This window comes from Felis catus, chromosome B3 (assembly GCF_018350175.1).
Source record: "Felis catus isolate Fca126 chromosome B3, F.catus_Fca126_mat1.0, whole genome shotgun sequence".
NCBI lineage: Eukaryota > Metazoa > Chordata > Mammalia > Carnivora > Felidae > Felis > Felis catus.
Window position 1 is genome coordinate 83950471 of NC_058373.1, and position 17764 is coordinate 83968234.

General features: G+C 39.2%; 1 protein-coding gene across 1 annotated transcript in view; it reads right to left on the reverse strand.

Moving 5' to 3' along the window:
• The window catches only part of SNX6 (sorting nexin 6), a 61165-nt gene extending 43707 nt beyond the window's left edge, over positions 1-17458 (reverse strand). The window contains exons 1-4 of the mRNA XM_023255655.2: positions 17349-17458; positions 17145-17192; positions 1227-1331; positions 253-363 (exon numbers count right to left, since the gene is read on the reverse strand). Of these exons, the coding sequence (XP_023111423.2) occupies positions 253-363; positions 1227-1331; positions 17145-17192; positions 17349-17354 (270 nt within the window). The 5' untranslated portion in view covers positions 17355-17458. The remainder of the gene's footprint in view (positions 1-252; positions 364-1226; positions 1332-17144; positions 17193-17348) is intronic.
• Positions 17459-17764: the final 306 nt, after the last annotated feature.

The window sequence follows — 17764 nt, forward strand, 5'->3', positions numbered from 1 at the left end:
CTTAATTAATCCCTAGGAAAAACCCATTTCACTTCCAGTAAACAATAAGAATTTAAATTTAAATGAAGGAGCATAACATAGCCATATCTCCACACTTTCAAACTAGGCAATTTAGGATAAAAGGTGATCGTACATTGTGTTTTCTAATTGGCAATTTAAAAAAATTACACCAGTTCACTAAAAATTTAACACATAATAAAGTACCTAAAAAGCTCCTAGAAAATGGGATTAAAGTGGAACCCCAATACTCACAATATAACCTGCATAGTCTTCATTTTCAACGAAGGAATCATGAAGCCAGATAAATTCCTCATGTTGCCGAACAACAGAAAACTCATTTTGTTTAAAATTTGGCAACGAACTCTGCAAAGACAGAGATTCTCTTGAATAAAAATCAAAATTGCACTAAAAGGCTTTTAGTAAATATTTTTTATCTTATTTTTGTAAATTAGTCTCATGCGAAAGATTATTAGCACTTTTAAATTCTATTATGAAAACTCGGAGACATCAGACAAAATTATCCTGAGATGTTTAAGAAAATAATTTGACAGACTTATTATACTATACTGCTACCACCATTTAAAAGTTGTCTTACTAATATATATCAAACTCAACTATTCAAAGAAAAATAGATCTACAGTCTGAAAATATGCCTAAAAACTGAAATCCAAGAAGAAAATAATTTGTAAGACAGTAATTTAATTAACTGAAAGAACAAAACAAAATTGAAAACAAGAATGATGAAAGATATTAATAGAAGTCTAGAGAAAATTAAATCTGCATTACACCTAGGTTTTGAGTAATTCGTAAATGTTAGTCTTTAAAAAGTGCATTTTTAAAAAAAAGTACATTTCCCTGGGGCACCTGGATGGCTCAGTTGGTTAAGGGTCTAACTCCTGACTTTGGCTCAGGTCATGATCTCACAATTTGTGGGATGGAGCCCTGCGTGCCCGAAGCCTGCTTGGGATTCTCTCTCTCTCCCTCTTTCTCTGCCCCTCCCTCCCTCCCTCACGGATACTCTCTAAATAAATAAACTTAAAAAATTAAAAAAAAATTTAACAAGTACATTTCCTTAAAACTGTTACAATAAAAGCAGTAGCTTATAAACTAAAATATAGTTTACTTCTAATTATGTTCAAAACCAAAGTTCCAGTCAATATATTATCACATATATAACATCTGCACAATAAATAGCTAAAATAGTACAAGTACAAAATCACATTTACCTTTGTGTGAACAGTGAATTTTACTTTATCTCTCTCACTCAGAGCATCGGAAATGTCCACTTGCAGAGCAGCATCACTTTGAAGATCTACATTTATTGCTTTAAGCTAGAAAAAGATAACACCGTAATAAAAATCCTACGGGCATTTATAGAACTCATTCTTTTCTCAGACATTAACACAATGCAAAAACAAAACAAAACAATCTTAAATCTAAAAAAGTACTCAAGTTCATTAGAACTACATACATATTTTGAAGGGCAGGTTATTTGGGTAGGTTATTATCTTAATTTTTCATTCTATAGTATTCAACTACGCTTTGTATGAGTCAATGGGATAACCATTATTCATTATAATTTCACTCAAAAAGTAAACTATTTTTTCTCTCTCCTCTTCTCTGCCATTGTGGTGTGTGAAGTTAACTGCTTCTTACCATGGGTAGCAGCAGGGAAGTCTGGAAGGTACCCTAGCCTAGGAGCTTGGATGACCTGGGTTTGAATCCCATCTCTGCACATTAATATACTCTGATTTGGGTCTTCTCACAAGACTTGCAGAATCACGCTTAAAATGTGGCCAAGAAATAGGGGCGCCTGGGTGGCTCAGTCGGTTAAGTGTCCGACTTTGTCTCAGGTCATGATCTCACATTTCGTGAGTTCGAGCCCCACGTCGGGCTCTGTGCTGACAGCTTGGAGCCTGAAGCCTGCTTCGGATTCTGTTGTCTCCCTCTCTCTCTGCCCCTCCCCCATTCACATTCTGTCTCTCTTTCTCTCAAAAATAAATAAAGATTAAAACAAAAAAACAAAAAAAAAAACGTGGCCAAGAAACAAAAGCAGAATCATCCCATTCCCCAGTGAATTCAGATGAAAACTGATAATAAAATCAGGTACAACTCCAAGAGGAGGCACTGGAGAAGAACCAAGCTGGTCTAGAATGGATAGCACATGAGATGGCATATATATTTATGCTGCATGAAGGTTACATACTTGTATTCTATCACTCTGTAAACATCACTACCACCTCAACAATAAACATGTTTTACTAGAAAAATGATTCTTCTCTGTTACTATGCTTCTGCACCAGTAAGGTGATTCAGTAATAAATATGCAGGACCTTTTGTTTGAAAGAAATAAATACATAAAATAAACTATTTTCCAAGAAGATGGTTCATTAACATTCAAGTATCCTAAAATTAAGGAAAGTATCTACCTTTTAGAACAAGAAAAATAATGAAAAAGCTAATAATTTTAACTCTACTGCTTATTTTAGTTCAGGAATTTACAATGAAACTATTAAATATATTACATATAACATATTTATAGTGCTAAAAAATGGCAACATAATACTCAATAACTACCTCCTGTGTAGGAATTAAATCTCACATTTTACTCTACAAGCTTTGATATATTTAAATGATTGAATACGTTCTCTATGTAGTGCTTCCATTTACTTGTCTATGAGAAGACTTCTCTATAATTCTTTTTTTTAAGTTTATTTATTTTGAGAGAGACCTCGTGTACACTTGAGTCGGGGAGGAGCCTGACACGTGGCTCAAACTCATCAACTGTGAGATCATGACCTGAACTAAAATCTTAACCAACTGAGCCATCCAGGCACCCCCCCCCACCTTTTTTCTTTAAAGTAAACTCTATCACCAACGTGGGGCTCCAACTCACAATCCCAAGATCAAGAGTCACATGCTCTGACTGAGCCAGCCAGGCACCCCTCTAATTCTTACCATATTTATAATTCTTAAATTTCATCTATATTCTTCCCCTTTAAACAAATATGCATTCTAAAATGTTTGACTAATTTGGAAACCTATAAAAAAAATCAAACACACTAAAAGATGAAAATAAAGTCTTAGCCAGCTGCAAAGATATGAAATATTTAAAGTCTAATTAACTACCCAGCCTGCTTCAAATACTCCAATTGTAAAACCCAGGTCTTACTTTGGGAACCTCACCTAATCATCAGCATTTCAAATTTTAATTACAATGTAAAAGGAAAAAAATGCTGGAAACAGAATTGTTTATGACCTCAGTCATACATTTAAAAGTGCAGGGGCACCTAGGTAGCTCAGTCGGTGTCCGACTCTTGATTTCAGCTCAGGTCATGGTTTCACGGTTTGTGAGATCGAGCCCTGCGTTGGGCTCTTTGCTGACAGCATGGAGCCTGCTTGGGATTCTTTCTGTCCCTCTCTCTCTGCCCCTCCCTCGCTCGCATTTTTCTCTTTCTCTCTCAAAATAAATAAACTTAAAAAAAATGCATACATAGGGGCGCCTGGGTGGCGCAGTCGGTTGAGCGTCCGACTTCAGCCAGGTCACGATCTTGCGGTCTGTGAGTTCGAGCCCTGCATCAGGCTCTGGGCTGATGGCTCAGAGCCTGGAGCCTGTTTCTGATTCTGTGTCTCCCTCTCTCTCTGCCCCTCCCCCGTTCATGCCTTGTCTCTCTCTGTCCCCCCAAAAATAAATAAACGTTGAAAAAAAAATTTTAAAAATGCATACATAAAAGGCTTATAGGAAATATAACAAAATGTGACCATCAGTGGATTTTCTTTATATATTCCTTCATTGTCCCAATTGTCCACAATATGCATGCATTACTTTTACAAATGGTGGGGAGCCCCCTTAAAATGGAAATCCCATGGTCTATTAAAATATTAATTTTAGGAATTTTTTCATTAAATAGTTGTTTAACTTCCATTAGTAATGAACAAAAGTAACATTTCACTTCTGTACTATTGGTTCTAGATTGAGTAGACCTGTTTTTAAAAGATAAAGACCATTACAGGGGTGCCTTGATGGCTCAGTCGGTTGAGCGTCCAACTTTAGTTTAGGTCATGATCTCGTGGTTCATGAGTTCAAACCCCATGTTGAGCCTGCTTTGGATTCTCTCTCTGTCTCTCTCTCACTCTGCCCCACCCCTGCTCGTGCTCTTTCAAAAATAAACATCAAAAACATTTTTAAGAAAAAAATAAATTACATGGTACTGCGGTGCCCGAATGGCTCTGTTGGTTAAGTGCCCTACTCTTGATTTCAGCTCAGGTCATGATCTCATGGTTTGGGAGATTGTGCTGAAAGCTCAGAACCTGCTTGAGATCCTCTCTCTCTCAAAATAAATAAATAAACTTAAAAAAAAAAACCACTTAAATTATGTAGTACTATCTCTGATGGCCTTTAGTAAAAACTTTATAGGTAACTTAAGTTTATATTAAGTTAAATTTCATCAGTAATCATCTTTTTTAAAGTTTATACTATAAACTTACATAAATTATTTAAAAATTTGTTATTGTACTCAATGCTATATGTAACCCATTGTCTGATAAAAGAAATGAAATTAAGAGTTGCCTTGAGGGGCACCTGGGTGGCTTAGTCAGTTAAGCATCTGACTCTTGATTTCAGCTCAGGTCATGATTTCATGGTTTATTGAGTGGTATTGAGCCCCACATTTGGCTCTGGGCTGACAGTGTGGAGCCTGCTTGGGGTTTCTCTCTCAAATAAACAAACAAATAAATAAACAAACATTAAAAGGAAAAAAAAAAGAAGTGTTTCCTTTTTTCTCTTTACTCACAATCAGGACATTTTTAAGATGCTTATTGTGGTAGAGTGAATAATGGCTCCCCCCAAAACATGCACATCCAAATATCTGGAACCTGTGGACATTACCTTATATGGTCAAAAAAAAAAAAAAAGGCTCTGCAGGTGTGATTAAATTAAGGATCTTGAGATGGGGAGATTATCCTGGATTTCCCAAATGGGCCTTAAATGCAGTTACAGTTATCTTTATAAGAGGTGCAAAGAGATTAGACACAGACAAAGGGGAGGGCAACAGGACTATGGATGCAGAGATTAGAGTGATCCAGCCACAAGCTAAGGTTTGCTGGCAGCCACCAGAAACCAGAAGGGACAAGCAACAAATTCTTCCCTAGAATCCCAGGGAGTATGGCCCTGCTGACACCTTGATTTCAGTTCAGTGATCCTGTTTTCGGACTTCTGGCCTACAGAACTGTGAAGAGAATACATTTCTGCTGTATTCAGTGATCAGATTTGTAGTAATTTGTTAGAGCAGCCACAGGAAATTAATAAATTTATCATTACGATTTTTGGAATAATAATCTTGGCTTTTCTTATGTTTTCTCTGCCTTGTCAAGCATTTCCCAAATACAACTGATAGGCATCAACCTGGGTACTTGTTAAAAATACAGAACCCCAGGCCTGATCACAGGTTTATCAAAACAATCATCAAGGAAAAGCCTTAAAAACTGTGTTTGGAAACCCTAGCCTAGACTTACAGGGTTGTCTTTGCCTTTACAATCTTTGAAAACTTCAACTCAACTGCTAATATTGTTTTTAATGATTATATAAAACATTGTTCCCAGGTGTTATATCTGTATGTACATTTTAATTTTCAGATTTTAACTGTTGTACTATCAATTTTCAGGATTTCTACATCTGAATAGCTGTTATTTATTCTTCCAATTCAAAGTTATTCCCAATTATTTCTTTCTTCCATTTCCTTATCTCTGTATATCAAATATACTTGCCTCCTTTTTTCTGATAGCACAACGCTTGGCTTTTTTAAATTGTAACTTTTTTTGATAACAAATATTCTTATGTTATGTATTTACTGTTTCTGTTCTTGGATTCTCTCTTTTCAGGTATACCTTACATACAACGAAACACAGGTTTTAAGTATGTAATTTGAAGAGTCTTGACAAATACACAGGTTACACGCCTGTAATCATGACCACAATCATCCCCAGAAATTCCCATTACTTTTACGTTTCTACTTTTTTTTCTAACTCTTCTATAAATTCTTTTGTATGCCTTATGAAAGCTTATAGCCCTTCACATATGGTCTTACAGCTATTAATCCAATCTATCATTTGTCTTTTTCATTCTTTTAGCAAGTATGTTCTAGAACTGATCTCAGGAAAAGCGCATGAATCACACATAAATAGGGTCACAGCAAACTGCTGATGCTGAGATTGTGACTCCTTTAATTTATATTTCATAATAGGTTCAAAATATCAGTTTCACATCTCAATTTTTTTTTCCATTTCCGAGCTTACAGAGAAAAGGAAACAAAAAGGAATATTTTGTTTGACAATAGATTTGCTTCACACACATCAGGGTGTTTTGTTTTGTTTTGTTTTAAGCCCTGTTTCTAATAACTAAGATGTGTAATGGAAAAGCCAGCCAATAAATGAAATCATCCCCTACACAAATACAAAATTTCCAATGAAAGCTAATCTGCTATTATTTCATCAATTCTAGATGCATACTTTGCACATTTTAACATCTGAAATAGGAATGCCTTATAACTGATGACAAATTCCAGTTTAACTGGCAATCTTTTTTCTTTCTTAGTAGCATATAAAGTATACCTTCCAGTCAATTGTGCCTTAGATTTGATATATTTTTATTGTAAATTTAATATTAATTTCATAAAATATACACAAGATTTTTCAGGCATGTATTCTTTTTTTAGAGAAAAAGTTAATGTTAGTTTTTATTAAGGGAAAGAGTGAAAGCAAACAACTTATGATTCATCAACATTTAATTAACTTTTTGAAATTAGTGAGGTAAGTGAAGAAATTCTCATTAGACTACATTCACCAGTTTCATCCTCATCTGGGCTGACAAATGTTGCAGTCTTTTGTCAAAGACTGGCTAGGTTAAACATTAGTGTCATGGTCAAGAAAAAGACAAGACAGAGCAAATGGATTAAGCAACATAAATACAGTACCATTAAAAAGATAATTTGGAAGACACTGTCCTATTGCTGATTAATTTTCCACATGTAATTTTTAGTAAAGAAAACATTCACTACTAGTTTACTACACTGACTCATTTACTATAAAGTATCTACTTTAGAACATTTCTAAAAAATTAGTTGTTCATCTTTTGCCAGAAAAGCCAATGTATAGAGATGGATGGATGGAGGAAGGAAGAAAAGGAAAATAACTGACTACTGTATAGCCTCCCAAATGGTGTCTTGCTTCTGTCCTTTTCCATCTTTAATCTATCCCTTATAATCCTATTAAACTAAAAATCATTCCTCAGCTCAAAACCTAGGGGTCCCTATTTGAAGAAAAGCCAAAGTCCACCAGGCCCTACAAAGTCTGCATCGGACATCATCTCTCAGGCTAATCTATTATTCCTCTGGCTGACTGCAGCCCTGCCATATGGCCTCTTTGTTGCCCCTTAAATACAGAAGCATGCTGCCACCTCAGGAGTCATTGCATTCACTGATCCCTCTACCTGGAACATTCTGCCCCCAGGTTTCTATCTGCATGACTCACTCCTTCATTTCCTTCAAGTTATTTACCAAAATGTCACCTTTTCAAGAAAGCCTTTCCTGGCAACCCTAAGACTACAACTCAACTCCCCTCCACCCCCAAACAAATCCCTATCCCCCCTTTAAAAATATTTGTTTATTTAACTTATTGTTTATTTATTTGAGAGAGAGCAGGGGAGGGACAGAGAGAGAGAGGGAGACAGAGGATCTGAAGTAGGCTCTGTACTGACAGTGGAGAGCCAGCAGAAAGCCAGCAGAGAGCACGACATGAGGCTCGAACTCACAAACCTCAAGATCATGGCCTGAGCTGAAGTCAGATACTTAATCGAATGAGCCACCCAGGCACCCCAATATTTATTTATTTTGAGAGAGAGAGAGAGCGAGCATGTGCACAAGCAGGGGAAAGGAGAAGAGGGAGAGAGAGAATCCCAAGCAGGCTAGGTGCTGTCAGTGCAGAGCCTGACTCAGGGCTCAATCCCACAACACCTTGAGATCATGACCTAAGCCAAAATCCAGAGTTTGATGCTTACCTGACTGAGCTACTCATGCACCCCACACCTCATTTTTTTCCTGGTACTTGTTTACCATCTACTATATTTTATTTTTTTAACAGTCCTTCATAACTATAATGTCAGCTCTGTAAGGACACATATTTTTATTCTGTTCATTGCTATATGCCCAGTGGTGGACCTCAATAAATATTTATTGAATGTAGAGAAGAGTAGAAAGAAAGGTGGTAACCATAACTGGGCTAAGAAACTGTAATTAAGAGTATAATCAACAGAAAACCCCTGAGACAGACAGAAGTAAATTTCATTAGGCTCACGAATTCAGGCCAAATTTTAAATTTATTTAACTCCTAGCACAAATATGATTTTGGAAGTCCTGTTAATACATAATTTTTATTATTACTGTACATCTTATACTGAGCAGTCAAATCAATGCTTGATTATATATACATTTTCTGGAAACTGGCATTTGCAGCCAGATTTTCTCTCATATACTATACCTGGTTTGCAAATTCCCATAATTAGTATCAATTCAACCATCAACTCTCTGCGTTTACACTTTGAACTGCTTGCTGTATGTGGCTAAAGTTACAGCTGGCATTTGCAAGCAGACTTCCTCTCACACACCATATCAGACACAATAAAATATTACTAGGGTATTACTAGGGAGGGAAGTACTAATGGTGTTCACCTCTGCATTCCCTCTAAGTCAAAGTTAATACAAATGTACAAGTGTACAAATACAACACTTTACTCTTTACACAATATACTAATACACATTTATTTAATAAACTTTTTAACGAACTTAAAAGTATATTCAAACAACAGTCCTAGGTATTATGGAATATATAAGGTGAACAAAAAGCCTTGCCTTCAAGAAATCTGTAGTGAGGAACACAAATCAACTTTATGTAATAAAACACAAAAATTAAGTGTTTCCTATTCTCTTTTCCTTAACAGTTTTTACTATGTGTACAATTTAACCTTATCAATACCTCCTGTCCCGTGACCTTTCCATGTATCTCCAGCCTGTTACCCCTCTCTGCTTCCCTCCTCTTCCACCCCACTGCATGGTGTATCACTCCAATACTTTTCTTATTGGTCCTAACAATTCTCATTGCTCTTTCTGCCATACTTGGCTTGCAAATTCCCACACAAATTGCAAATTTGTTGCAAATTCCTCAACAATCATCTTTGCTTTCTGAGCTGCTGAGTGTGGCTAGAGAAGTCACAAATGGTCTAATACAAATTAATGGTCTTCAAATTGCATTAGGCTCTTAAAACCACTCAACACTCCTGGAAAAATCTGTTCAGCTCCCCTTCTGATTCCTTTCAGCAACTACATCAAACTTTTACTACCTCAACCATCTATATTTCCACGCCCACTCTCAACAAGTGACTTTGTTTCCCACATCCCAAAGAAATAAACACTAGCAGCTGTTTTTTCCTTAGACCCATCAATAAACTCTTCTAGCCTCATCATCTTCTCCACTTTCTCATAAGTGGTATCCTGTGGAGGGCAGAATTGTCTGCCCACCTGAGCATTTAATCATCCTGTCTGCTCCACAACCTGTTCCTATACTGCTCTTCTAGTCAAGTTAGCCTCGGTCCCACAAACCCTTCACACACTGAGCACCTAATTTCCAAATCCAATACTTTTTAGTGTTCTTGACTTCTCTGGAGTATTTTGCCTTGGTGATCATTCTGTCCACTTCCTTTAAACTCTCTCACCTTCTGGGGACTTCTCTCATACTCTTCCTACCTCTCTCAGCCCTGTCCATCGATCCATTTCTTCTCTATAACCCTTAAATGTTGGTTTCTACAGTGCTATCTAGCTGGGCAATCTCAGTCGTCCTTGACTATAACTCCTAAATTTGTATCATCAACTCAGACCTCTTATTCTAAGTTCCCAATTATACTTTCACCCTACCAACTAGACATACCCACCTGGATGTATTCACTTATTAACAAATAAATGCCTTCAATGTACAAACCACTGTCCTAGGTGCTAGGGATAGAGCAGTGAAGACACAATCCTCATCCTTACAGATCTTACATTCTAGTTTGGCAGGAGAGGGATTAAATGCCTTATAGGCACTTCAAATCCAACATATATGAAACCAAACATATTATCTAACCTTCTGTTTCTCTCTCCTGCATTCCTCATTTTCTCTTTTTCCTTTGCCCAGCCCATGTACTTATTCAGTCACTATGCCCTGTTAAATCTATCTCCTAAACATCTCTTTGCTATGTCCCTTCCTTCATCCCCTATTTCACTGCCTTAGTTATACCTTCATCATTTTTCATCTGGACTGTTGCAACGGCCTGTTAACTGATTTCTCTGCTTTATGAAAGGAAGGATCAATCCACCCTCCACATCAGTTATCTACAATGCTATTTTCATCTAGGCATAGGCCTTTCCCAGCTTAAAATCCCTCAGGACTTCACACTGACTGGAATTTTAATTATTATGCACCTTACACTTAATCTGTACATATCTGCCCTTGTCCCATATCTGCCCCTGCTTCCTGTAAGAACAAGTACTCCAGGTAGAACCAAATTATTTACTCATGCTATTCAGTCTGCTGGCAAGCCTTCCTCTTCCTGAGAGCCTACAAAATTCCTGCTCAACATTTAAGGCTTAGTTCATTTAGGTAATAGCATAGTGGCTAAAAGTGCCAGACCTGCAGCTTGACTGGCTGAGTCTGAATCCAGCTCTGTTAAAACCTTGGACAAGCTATTTAATGTCTCTGAACTTCAGTTCTCCTTTCCAAAGAATAGTAGCAACTACTTAACAAGGGTTTGAGAATTGAGTTAACATATGGAAAGTAGCCGGCACAGAGTAAATGCTACATTGGCATGCAGCTATCATTATGTCCTCACTACTTCCCCTTCTCTCAAAGGTAAACACTCTCTCCTTTGTACTCCCATGGCACTTTATCATAAGTCTGTCACTACAGTGTGATGGTCTTAGGGCGGGAACTTTCTTTTTCTTCTGCCAACATTCATCTTCTTATCCTCTGCCAATATAATTGATGTCACATTTTTATCTAAAACAACTATCAATTGGGGCGCCTGGGTGGCGCAGTCGGTTAAGTGTCCGACTTCAGCCAGGTCACGATCTCGCGGTCCGTGAGTTCGAGCCCCGCATCGGGCTCTGGGCTGATGGCTCGGAGCCTGGAACCTGTTTCCGATTCTGTGTCTCCCTCTCTCTCTGCCCCTCCCCCATTCATGCTCTGTCTCTCTCTGTCCCAAAAATAAATAAAAACCGTTGAAAAAAAAATTTAAAAAAAAAAATAATAAAACAACTATCAATAAATGTGGAGTGTATTCAAACTGTTATGTAGGTACAAAAGAAAATGCAAACATCTGGCCAAGTCTTCAAAAACAAGTCAAATTTCAAGTGGAAAAAAAAATGTGAAGAAAAAAGAAGCTACTCTACAACATTAAAAAGCATGCGTAAAGCAGACACTAAACTGCAGAGGTGCCTGGGCAATGACAAATGGACTAGAGTATGTCTAGAGTGTGTATGTGTGGGAAGGACATACTGAGAAATAAGCCAGACTAAAAGTGTCATGAATGGTGTTTAATGCTTGTGTAAGGAGTTTGAACCTTACTGCAAAAGAACTGGGTCCAAGTAAGTACTTTTAACTAGTGGCATTATATGATTTAGTCATTTTAGTTAGGTAACTTGAAATACCTAACAAGGCTGGATTGGAAGGCAGACAGACAAGAGACACAGACCAATGACAGGAATTGCTACAATCCAGGCAAGAAACAGCAAGGACATTAAGAGGGGCCATACAAATGAAAGATGGGATAAACAATATTTTTGAGATGAAATTAACTGGCCTCAGTGATTATACTAATATGGAAATGAAGGATGATTCAGGTTCCTTGCCTGCACGATGGAAAATGATAACATTAACGAAGATAAGGAATAGAGGGGGAGGAGTAAGACTAGGAGTCTAGGAGAGCTGTAGTTACTCCACCTGGAGTAATGCTGAAAACAATAAACATTTTATTTAGAACTAAAATCAAATGCTAAGAATTATGCCATCACACTGGCACCCACTGCTCTTATTTAACAAGCACAAGCACATCAGAGCAAAATGTGTCCAGTTCAAAGGGCTCATTTGTTTACTAAATAATATGTTACTGTCTTTCATTTTGGGGAAAAAATAGCCTATTATGTAGAGGTATGGCTACAGGATGGCCAGTATTTTTCAATACTGTGTATTTTTTAAAGCCTGCTTTTTAAGTTACTCATAAAACAGTATTTTCTTAAGGCTGTAAGATTCTCTTCTGTTCCAAATATCATCATGAAAATTTAAGGCTGCTTAAAAATGTGTTTTATTACTTATTTTTCTTAAGTTTACTTATTTTGAAAGAGAGAGAGAGTGAGCACATGAGTGGGGAAGGGGAAGAGAGAGTGGGAGAAAGAATCCCAAGCAGGCTCTGCATTTTCTGCACGGAGCCCAATAGCAGGGCTTGAACCCACGAACCGTGAGATCATGACCCAAGCTGAAATCAAGAGTTGGACACTTAACTGACTGAGCAACCTATGCACCCCTAAAAATGTATTTTAAAATATTGACTTTAACTTTGCTTACTTGCTGCTCTGTATGAAATGCTTGCATTATTTTTGAATCTGTGATTCATATCAAAATTCCTATCAATATATGCACTTCATGCTTTTTCTCTATCAAGACTCTCATTCTTTTTTTTTAACGTTTATTTATTTTTGAGACAGAGAGAGACAGAGCATGAACAGGGGAAGGGCAGAGAGAGAGGGAGACACAGAATCTGAAACGGGCTCCAGGCTCTGAGCTGTCAGCACAGAGCCCGACGCGGGGCTCGAACTCACGGATCGTGAGATCATGACCTGAGCCGAAGTCGGACACTCAACCGACTGAGCCACCCAGGCGCCCCAAGACTCTCATTCTTAAAAGGCTGAACAAGATAACCTAAACTAAAATTACAATGCTTAAAATTCTAATGACAACCTATTTCTATCAGGACAAACACAATATAAGGAAATTTAAACAGGCCAGATATTTCTGCTCTTGAAATGAGGAAATAGCAGGATAACTGAAGCTATAATCAAAGTTCAGTGCCCAACAGAAACTTCTTGGATGCTTGCTGAAAAAGTAGTATATGTCCAGAGCTAGAACAAACAATCCTAAAATCTGTATGGAACCAGCAAAGACCCTGAATAGCCAAAGCAATCCTGAAAAAGAAAACCAAAGCTGCTTAGGCATCACAATTCTGGACTTCAAGCTCTATTACAAAGCTGTAATCATCAAGACAGCACGGTACTGGCACAAACACACACACAGAGATCAATGGAACAGAGCAGAAAACCCAGAAATGGACCCACAAACATATGGCCAACTAATCTTTGACAAAGTAGGAAAGAATACCCAATGGAAAAGACTGTCTTCAGCAAACAGCATTGGGAAAACTGGACAGGGACATGCAGAAGAATGAACCTAGACCACTTTCTTACACCATACACAAAAATAAACTCAAAATGGATGAAAGACCTAAACGTAAGACAGGAAGCCATCAGAATCCTAGAGGAGAAAACAGCCAACAACTTCTTTGACCTCACCCACAGTAACTTCTTACTAGACAGGTTTCCAGATGCAAGGGAAACAAAAGCAAAAATGAACTATTGGGACCTTATCAAGATAAAAAGCCTCTGCACAGTAAAGGAAACAATCAACAAAACTAAAAGGCAACCGACGAATGGAAGATGATATTTGCAAATGACATATCAAATAAAGGGTTAGTACCCAAAATCTGTAACAAACTTATCAAAATCAACACCCCAAAAAACAAATAATCCAGTGAAGAAATGGGCAAATGACATGAATAGACACTTCTCCAAAGAAGACATCCAGATGACCAACAGACATGTGAAAAAAATACTCAACCTCAATCAGCAAGGAACTACAAATCAAAACCATAATGAGAAACCATCTCACACCTGTAAGAATGGCTAAGATTAACAACTCAGGCAACAGCAGATGTTGGTGAGGATGCAGAGAAAGAGGAACCTTTTGCACTGCTGGCAGGAATACAAACTGGTGCAGCCACTCTGGAAAACAGTAGGAAGGTTCCTCAAAAAATTAAAAATAGAACTACCCTACAACCCAGCAATTGCACTACTAGGTACTTATCCAACGGATACAAAAATGTTGATTCAAAAGGGCACATGCATCCAATGTTTATAGCAGCACTATCGACAATAGCCAAAGTATGGAAAGAGCCCAAATGTCCACTGACAGTTAAATGGATAAAGATGTGGTGTGTGTATATATATACACACACACATACACACACAATGGAATATTACTCAGCGATCAAAAAGAATGAAATCTTGCCATTTGCAACAACGTGGATGGAAGTGGAGGGTATTATGCTAAGTGAAATGAGTCAGAGAAAGACAAATATCATATGATTTCACTCATGTGAAATTTAAAATACAAAACAGATGAACATAAGGGAAGGGAAGCAAGAATAATATAAAAAGAAAGGGAGACAAACCACAAGAGACTCAAATACAGAGAACAAACTGAGGGTTGCTGGAGGGGTTGTGGGTGGGGGGATGGGCTAAATGGGCGAGGGGTATTAAGGAGGGCACTTGGTGGGATGAGCACGGGGTGTTATATGTAAGTGATGAATCACTAAATTCTATTCCTGAAATCATTATTACACCATATGTTAACTAACTTGGATTTAAATTAAAAAAAAAAAAAAGAAAAAGTAGTGTATGTCAATTACACTCGGATTAAAAAAAGAAGAAAAAGAAACAAGATATAAAAAAAAGTAGTTATCTGTCCTTCTCCCTGCTTCAGGAGGGCAGAACCCAGAAACTTTTGTTTTGTTTTCCAAACACCTCAGGTGATTCTGAAGCAAGTGTTTCAAGGCCACTCTGAGAAATACTTGTACTGGTTCTGGCATCCGAAACATGGTTTAAAGTCCACCTCTCCCACTCATTGGTTGTGTGACCTCAGACCACTTAGTTTCTCCAAGGTTCAGATTTTTCATGTGTAAAAGGCGAATACTAAGTTTCACAAAGATGATGAGAGGATATAATGAAACAATGCTTACACAGTACTTAACACAGTGCACACCTATAATTATTACTATGATTTATCCAGTTCCACAGGACAAAAATAAGGAAGAACCAGACATATGTACATATTCACCATGACATTCTAAATGCTTTGTAATTCATGGTAATGTTTTTTCCATTTTCATATTAAAATTTTCATCTCTAAAATTCTACAAAAATCTCCTGGTCAGGCATGCTCTTTGTCTCCCTTTTCCTTTAATTTTGGAATACATGAAAAAAGTTTTTGGCCACATTACGTAAGTGCTTCCAATTTCATAAACAAATCGTACCAAAGGCATAAGGCAGTGAACGTGAATATTAACCAGAAAATACTTTTCATATCAACATAAATACTCAAAAAAATTAATATTTTTACTCAACATTAGTCAGATTTTATAGGAAAGCAAATCCTGTTTGCTTTTTCTGGTAGACCACAAAAATTAGACACAAAGTTATCTACATAAAGAATGAATGCCAACTGCTTTATATTTAGAAAAATCAGTTTAATTGGACTATAATCAATTCATCTCCTTTCATTACACAACTCTAGTGGTTTCCCCTATTTTAAAATCCTAAATGTAATCTATAAGTGACCATCTATCGAACTCCACTGTCTTATCCCAGAAGATGCATATACACACACAGTTTTTTAAAAATTCATTAGAAACTAATTTTTTTTTTTTAGAAATAACCGGAAATCTACAGGCGCCTGGGTGGCTCAGTTGGGTGGGCATCCGACTCTTGATTTTGGCTTAGGTCATAATCCCAGGGTGGTGGGATCAAGCCAGGCTTTGGGCTCCATGCTGCCATGCTGAGTGTGAAGCCTGCTTACAATTCTCTCTCTCTCTCTCTCTCTGCCCCTCACTCTCAAAATCAATCAATAAATAAACATTTAAAACAACCAGAAATCCATACGTATGATGCTTTCACACTAACTAGAAATTCTAAATGATGCTTTTGTGTAAACTGAGAAATTTATTAAAACATCAATTATAAAAGTATGCAGCCCCCTCTGCATCCTTTTTATCATTTGAAAGCTTTATAAAGCTCATCAGTTAATACTACCTCAGCTTGTATTTAAAAAACAATAATAATATCCTTCAAGAATATTTTATCACCTGCCAAAAATCAACTAACTGACGGGTCCCCCACATCATCTAACATGAATAAGTAAAGGCAAATGGAAAACTGAAGTGCAGTCTGTTAAATGTAATGGAACCAAGGAACCTTGCTGAGCTGCAATCATCATACATCAATATTTTTCAAGTGCTCACTTGTACAAGGCACTATACAGATTACACCCTTGAGCCAAGACAAATGGGGGGGGGGGTGGAGAGAGTGGGAGGGAGGAATCGGAGGCCTGGAGGCCCTTTCTTAAGTGGCATGCAATTGGCCTCAAACTACCACCAAGGGAACTCTGCAAAAGATGTATTTTTTGGACAGTAAGAAACGTAAAGATACCGTGAGCTTCCAGCACTTTGCAAAATCTGGCAGGATACTGGAGAAGAGTTAAGGTTCCGCGACAGTGAAATTCCTTGCAAATGGGTAATTTAGAAAAAGCTTGTACTATGTCTGTTTTAGGAGAGAAGGGTGGGCGGCAGCGGGTTGGAGGTCCACAAGAAGGTGCCGCCAGAAGATCTGAGAATGGGTTTTCACAGCCCCGAAAAGTGTCGAGGGTGAGGGGACGGAGGGATCCAGCTCCGGCCTCCACCTCCACTTCCCCACCTGCCCCGACCCAAGCGGTGGAGGAGGTCCAACGGAGGGTCTGAGTCAGGGGCAAGCAAGTGGTCCTGGGTCCTCGGGAAATCAGAACGGAGCGGCCCCGAGGGAGGAAGGGCTGCAGGAGGGCGGGGCGCGGTGCAGCGAGGAAACCGAAAGGAGGACGGCAGGGGAAAGGGGCCGTGGGACCCGAGACCCTTCCGGGTACCACACCCGGGGGCCAAGGCGGGGGCGGGAGGGTCCCGTCAGCGAGAAGGAGGCAGAACTTACTCCGCGGTCCTCCTCCGAGAGGAAGTCGGGGCCGTCGTCCAGGCCTTCCTGCGGGGTTGCCGGGCCCGGCGCACCGGGGGAGAAGATGGAGTTGGGGAGACACAAAGGGAGACATTAGTGCCAGGCCGGCGCGGCCCCCGCGCCCGCCCCGCGCCCGCCGCCCCCACCGCGCGCCCGGAGCTCGGCGCCGCTGAGAACACCCACCATCATGGCTGCTCCGAGTCGAGGGCCAGCGCAGGCGCGCACCGCACCGCGGGGCCGGAGAGAGCCGGCAGCAGCGGGAGGGGCGGGGCTGGTGGCGGCAGGCGGGGGCGGGGCCTCGGAGCAGCCCGCTCCGCCCCGCCCTGGAGCCGAGGGCCGGGGGCCATGAGCGGTAGGAAAAAGGAAGGCAGGGCCCTCCGCCCAAGGTCGAAGCACCCTAGTCGGAAAGGCCCCAAAGGCCCAGACCCACATGGCTGCTGGCAGGTCTCAGCTGGCCGGCTCTGACCCGGAAGAAGCCCAATGCCACCCGGGGAGCTGTCCAGTTCCCTTTCCCCGAGGGCTGCAGTGAAAAAACCAAGCAAGCGCTCTCCAGAAGCCACAATAAGTCATCTTGTCTTTGTATTATGCCACACGATAAT